General features: G+C 36.1%; 1 protein-coding gene across 2 annotated transcripts in view; it reads right to left on the reverse strand.

Annotated features, from left to right (window-relative positions):
* LOC106461684 (microtubule-associated protein Jupiter-like) overlaps nucleotides 1-7,342 on the reverse strand; it is a 46,161-nt gene that overhangs the window by 2,621 nt on the left and 36,198 nt on the right. For both annotated transcript variants that reach the window (XM_013921530.2, XM_013921529.2), the window contains one exon: nucleotides 438-736. In XM_013921530.2, coding sequence (XP_013776984.1) covers nucleotides 438-736 — 299 coding nt within the window. The remainder of the gene's footprint in view (nucleotides 1-437; nucleotides 737-7,342) is intronic.

A 7,342-nucleotide genomic window follows, 5' to 3' on the forward strand; every position in this document is an offset into this window, starting at 1 on the left:
GTAGTTGTAAGTATTGAAACGTTGAACATCTAACAAGCCAGTAGTTGTAGCTATTCAAACGTTGAACATCTAACAAGCCAGTAGTTGTAGTTATTCAAACGTTGAACATCTACTACTTGAGGGAAGGCAGCTAGTCAGCACCACCCACCGCCAACTTTTGGGCTACTCTTTTTACCAACGAATAGTGGGATTGACCGTCACATTATAACGCCTTTTCCCCGACTGAAATAGCGAGCATATTCGGTGACGAAGATTAGAACTCGTGATTTTGCAAATTGAGCGCCCCCTAACTACCAGACCATGTTAGGCCTAAAGAACCGTGTTAATGACACGCTAAAACTTTAAATACATATATTTTTACACTTATGTAATAAACGTGGTTAAATACGAAAATACCCGTATTTTACTGTTGAAAACTTCTTCATTACGAGACTCACCGTATTTCTTAGCACTGTAAGATCTAATTACTGGTTCAGGACCTGTAAAGACATTAGATTTCATTCTGTCAACGACTTTCCTAGGTGTCGTGTCTGTCACGTCACTCCCAAACAGCTTATCCTGTGTGTCACCAACATCAAAAGATCTACGCTGAGGGGTGAAACCATTACCAGAAGCATCACCAGCTCCAAAGATGTTAGACTGCATGCGGTTCTTCATTGGACGGGATTGATGTTCATCATGACCATTTGCTGGACCAAATATATCACTGCTAGGTCCTCCTGGGGGCTTAGACACCCTTAACAGAAGAAAAGGAATTCATCACATGATAATACACAAGTGCAATTACAAAATTTCTTTAATGTTTCATGCAGTTTTTTTTTTTCTCAGTTAAAAATTTATCATTACAGAAAAACAAAGTCTAAAAGATATTCGAACTTATCTATGATCGCTTTAACAACCCAAACGTTTCTTTTCACGAGAAACTAAACGAATAACTTGCATCCGAACGTAAAAGCTTGTTTTCATTATGGAAATATCAAGGAGGAACACATGATCAAAACTACTACCGACGGTTAAGTAGACTTTATTAGAAGAATGTTCCAGGAGGTTCCATGCTGCCACCAGATCTATTCCTCTGTCATAGACTGACCTCAATTATCGAGAACACCTAACTGATGAAACAATGCATGCTAAGCGAAATAAATCACGTGTATATAAGTTGAAATTGATATTGGGAAACTGTCGTCCTTGTACACTAGATGGATTACGGAAAGTACGCAGGGAAGAATAGTATTCTTTGAACATCAACGTCTTATGCAGGAGTCTTTTGAAATTGAAACTACACTGCGGGACTATCGTCAAGATGCATGATAATGTTCACATAACGTACTCAACCCTCTGTAGTATTCACTGTACCTACCAGAAAAACCTGTCAATTGAGTTGGGCATCCGTGAAAAGCCAATAAAGAACAGTAAAACGTTCACAATTACACTACTAAGACCCCAAGACGTGGCAAATCTGGTATTTGAACTAGAATCACTTCTCTCTGTTGCAGTAGGCAATTCCTAGAATACCTGTAGCATCTATGTTACTAATTAATGAAACTTATGAACAATAATAGTTCAGAACTGTAATCATACATACATTACTGAGGACATTATAAGTACATTTTAGTTGAACATATAATTTAGAATAACCCATTAACTATCTTTTACAATAGTTTAGAATGTAAAAAAAAAGTACAAAAGACAATAAAAGGTTATGTTCAAATTACAAGTAAAATAAATAAAATTGTTAAATGGTTCTAGCACTACTGATAACCTGTTGAAATATGTCACCAGAGAAGTCTCATTGTTTTCATTACTAATAGCCAAGCCTTCCTTGGCTTCCAATACGTTACATCTAAACCGAATAATTTAACACAAAAGCCTTTTAGAAGCCTAATTAAATATTTCTTGAAACTAATACTCAAGCTCATTCCTCCATTTATTTTATTTTTGCTCCAGTGAACATCCGTTATTCATGTTGTTTTTGTTTTTATTTACTAGCAGTGTTCCACAGCAGGTCATGCTTATTGCGCGTATCTTAAACCAGCTATCAATCATGAACATTTTAATGATAACTTCTGGTCAACTTAAACTGTTCACTTACAACGGAATTCAGAATCAACCTGACCATCAGTATAGTTAATTAAATATACATTACTACTTATAAAGATTTGAATGCATTATTCATCAGTTGGGTACCCTCGCTGTTAACGATGTTCTCGGCCGTAATCCCAATAATATAACACAAGGTTCGGCCAGCTTTAAGTTGACAGTGCAAAACAATCTTTATAATAAAAGTAATGACATTCAATATGCTAATACAATCAATACTGTTAATTAAAGTAGTTGTAGGCCACTGTCATTAAGTCGGAAATAATGTTTATCAAGCTCTTTTAGAATATTTCCAGTCATATTGTAATGTCACACCTCACTTCTTAAAAAGAGCCTACATTTTGGTATTACAGGTCATAGAAATATATTACACGTATAAATTAGTTTATCCTGCAATCAATTCAGTTTAACAACCCAATCTAATTAGTTTTATAATGTTTCCCTTTTTTTATTTTTTAATTTCCTGAGCAAAAAAAATGCACGAAGAGCTGTTTCAGGGAAATATTCAAACACAAGTTGGCTTAGTAACTGATCAAGTCAATACATTAGTATTAGGTCTATTATACACACAACTTATGTACATGTATATACTACACTATCTTACTTACGGAGACTACCCAATATTCATTGTCAGTTCATATACGCGTGCGTGGGCCTTCCCGGCTTCTTCGGTGAGACACGTGTGTGTGTGTTAGCAGTTGTTGCCGCCGCCGGCTACAGTACTAGTAAGGCCTTTAGGACTAATGGACTGTTAGTAAATTGTCTATAATAGTTCCGATTTATCTTTGATAAAAGCTCTTAAACAGGATAGAACTAAAGTGTTGTTTGTTTTAGGGCAAAGCCGTACTGGGCCTATCTGCTATGGAATCGAACCCCGGACTTTAACACTGTAACTCTGTAAACTTACCGCTGTCGTACAAAAAATCGTAATTCGAGACGTGTGTATACAGAATTCAAATTTTATAAATAAAGTTTATTTAAAACTAGCTTCGTTATAACATACATTTGCTGTTATGTCTCCAAGCATTATTAGATACATTATTCTAATTTAAAGAGAATTTTGCCCTAAAAACTTAAGTTCCGAGTGCAAATGATTTCTATCTAACAAATAGTTTCAAGGTTACGAGTTCGGGGTAAACTGACCCACCCCCACCCCAGTGGCACATCGGCATTTCTGCATATTTACAACGAACGCTAGAAACAAGGTTTCGATGACTCCTTGATAAGTCTAAGGGTTTATAGAGCTAAAATTCAGGTTTCAATACCCACTGTTGGCAGAGCACAGATAACCTATCGTGTAGTTTTGTGCCTAACCACAAACCAACAAACCTGAGTAAGTAAGCTTACTTTCACTCGGAAGTTTGTATTAGTAATTTGTATATCAAACCGCTTTTTAACGTTTCGACAAGGTTTTGTCATCATCAGGTACCACACCAGTTTAACCCTCACAAATTAAAGAGAGAAAAAAAAACACTTTAAATATGACATATATTAACAAGAAACTGGAGCAAATCCCAAAAAACGCACTTTAAATATAATATACATTAACAAGAAACTAGAGCAAATCACAAAAAACACTTTAAATATGAGATATATTAACAAGAAACAAGAGCCAATCACAAAAAACACACTTTAAATATGATATATATTAACAAGAAACTAGAGCCAATCATAAAAAAACACACTTTAAATATATATTAACAAGAAACTACAGTCAATCACAAAAAAAACACTTTAAATATGATATATATTAACAAGAAACTAGAGCCAATCATAAAAAACACTTTAAATATAATATATATTAACAAGAAACTACAGCCAATCACAAAAAAACACTTTAAATATGATATATATTAAGTAGGAACTACAGCCAATCACAAAAAACACTTTACATATGATATATATTAAGAAGAAACTACAGCCAATCACAAAAAACACTTTACATATGATATATATTAAGAAGAAACTACAGCCAATCAGAGGTCGAGTGTGACTAGTACTCCACAACAAACTACTTTTTTTTTTCTTCTGTAGAGTGTTGAGAATGTCTTCAAATCAGGTTAACATAATTTCTGGCTAATGACAGTGGGATATCGTCTGGTGGAACTTACACTCTCCACGCCATGATCGTATCTACAACAACTAAACATAATTTATACACCGAGACATGAAACGCAGTTCAGCGTTAATGGCAAGAATGATAGATTTCCCCCAAAGTATTTTGAATAACATTTAAGCTTCTTCCCTAATTAAAATGATTAGTTACTGAAATGTACAAAAATTATGAACTGAGCTTAAGTCTTTAGTGTTAACATTTTATTACCGTTAAATACAAACGCATCTCGTTTTTTGTCGTCACGGAAACGCCACCGTACTGATTTTTTGGTTTTGATTTTAAAAAGGCCACTTGAACCAAAAAAAAACTGTACATTTTTGGAAATCTGGAGGCGAGTATCCCAATTAAGGCATGCTAAAGATCGGGTTAACGCCTCTGAGAAATCTCGACTGGCGTCTAGCAAGGTCAACGAGATAGTATTGGAATGATACACTTGAAGTAGACGATTCAACTAACAGGTTCTCCACGAGTGACTATGACGCTTTGCAATGTACCAACAATGACTTAACGTTGTTCGCAGTTAAAAAAAAAGACAACAAAAAAGTCTTCTTAAATCAATTTCAGTCTCAGCACGTGCTGACTAGGATGCATATCACACACATTTATACGCGTTCTGTGTCTTCAGCTGCCCACAATCATAACGTTGCACCAAGGAACTAATTACCGAACGGCTACATTCCTACACAAGCCCACGAGAAACGATATTGCCCAAATGAATGGAACGATTCTGGAACACAAAGGCTTACACGCAGCGTGATCAACTAGTCTGTAATTAGCGAGGCTCGTTTAAACAAAGGGAATACACAAAACAATAAAAAACAGACATTTTAAACGGTATCTTCTTATTCATTCAAGAGGTCTTTATAGATAATAATGATAACACAAATAATAAACGCACGATAACAATGAAAAGAGAACAGTTGTGTATTTAAGGTACTGCTTTATATTATTGTTCGTTCTATGTAAATATAAAAAGTAATTGATGTTAAAGCAGAAGAGTCGACTTGCGAGAGATCACAGTTAACGTGTTAAAGCAGTAAAAATAACTGGAAACCATCGTTAACGTGTCATGAAGCCGTGAGCATCACCAGAATTTATTTTTCTTGGCGGTAGTGGGAGGGTCCGTTTATTAAATCAATAATACACGTAGGCCTAAGTAGCCATGTGTCGGTAACAATCCAATACAAGGTCAATAGCAAGATTCATGTCAGACTGAAGAAACACGTCAGCAAACGGAAACGATCATGACTATTGAATGTTAACACTACATTCTGTAGTTTATGCGCCGCTATAGATTTAATTTTCCATGAGCTTCTAAAATATAGCCGTTCACATCCGACAGCACCCCCTGGCGACGACCACGCGAAGCAACATAAGTGAGGCAGTATGTTGTAGAAATAAGTTTGTTTCTTTGTTTTGGTTTTCGCGCAAATTTAGCAGCGTAAGACTAGAGGGAAGGCTGCTAGTCATCAGTACCCGCCGCCAACTCTTCTACCAGCGAATAGTGGGATTGACCGTTAGATTATAACGCCCCTACGGCTGAAAGGGCGAGCATGATTGGTGAGACGGGGATTCGGACCCGCGACCCTCTGATTGCGAATGAAACGCCCTAACCACCTGGCCATGCCGGGCGAACGTGAACTTAAATCCACCGCCAGCCAGGATTGACTTAGCGGTAAGTCTGAGGGCTTATACCGCAAAAATCGTGTTTTGATATCCTCAGTAGGGAGAAGACACAGATAGCCCATTGTGTAGCTTTGTGCTTAACAAGAAACAAACAAATAAAATTTTCAAAACCTGAACTGATGGAAAAACAAAACCCTCAGATAAAATTATACTAAACTAAGCACTCGTCTCGAATGTTGCCATTGCGAGTGAAGCGCCCCCTAACCACATGGCCAATAAAGTTTGTTAAATTTCACGAGACGTGTACCAAGCTGGAAAGTTCGTTTATGAATTCTTTGATGTTGCAGAAGCGTGATTGACGTATTACATTTTTTGTAACTTTTTTTTTCTATGTTCTTCCTATTAAATTAACAGTTTTATTTTTCTTAACATGTACAAGGTATTAACGAGCTAATCTTGTAACTAATCTAAACACCAGGACCTATTACTAACGGATAAATAACACAGGGCCTGCGAATTTAAACTTCATAAAAGTTGTTTTTGGTTTTAATAACGGATTTTCCATAATTCGGCTACGCAGATTTCGAAAATAATATTCGTTTTTTTTCAAATCGGGAAGAAAAAAAACGCTTACTTATTTCGTTTGTTAACAAAAATTCAGACAAAGGGAAGAACATTGATGTCAAACGAATATGCATCCTCATTCATCCTGACGTTTTAGTGAAATCTACGTCTTTTAGTCTCAAACTATGCGTTGTGGTTTTTCTTTTATGTATTGCGTTAATGACGTTTTGTGAAAACTCTGTACGTGATGAAGAAAAATGGATATCATTTTCGGATTCAGCGTACATGAATTACCGTATAACATGTAAAAATTTCAAGACAATCAAACCATGTTTTTACCGATTTCATAATAATTTACCTGTTTTTATAAATGTGCACGTACACTTGCATGCGCACAAATATTTGTTCTGCGAATATATTTGCTTGTGTTTTGGTAGAATCGGCGAAACGTCGGTGGCGAGAGGGCGCACCTCCTGAGCCCTTTTGTATTGAGATGAATGAATTCTGTCTTTCAGCATAGGTACGCTTTTATGCACATACCGCTGTGACGAGTAGACAAATAATTCCGATAAAAATTGTCGTAATCAACCATCCGTATATACAGGGAAAATCTCCAAGGTTAGGGTAAAGTATACTTCCACAAAACAAACAGAACATTTTGATACACAAGTAGAAAGCGTGCATAGCAAAGATATCAGTAAGGGCAATATTTAAAGATTACATCTTCTCCAGAATATTCTGGAAGAGGGTTCGTTCATTACATAACGATTACGCATAATGCTTTTAATGTATTTGATGAAAATCAAAGTACGAATAGACGTAAAACACAAGACAAAGCGTGACTAGAAATCTATAAAAAATCTTCAAAATTGTACATGACTCGGAGCCTCAGGTCCCTGAAAGTTGTACATAACTCGGAGCCTCAGGTCCCTGAAA

Source organism: Limulus polyphemus, unplaced genomic scaffold, assembly GCF_000517525.1.
Source record: "Limulus polyphemus unplaced genomic scaffold, Limulus_polyphemus-2.1.2 Scaffold1010, whole genome shotgun sequence".
NCBI classification, from domain to species: domain Eukaryota; kingdom Metazoa; phylum Arthropoda; class Merostomata; order Xiphosura; family Limulidae; genus Limulus; species Limulus polyphemus.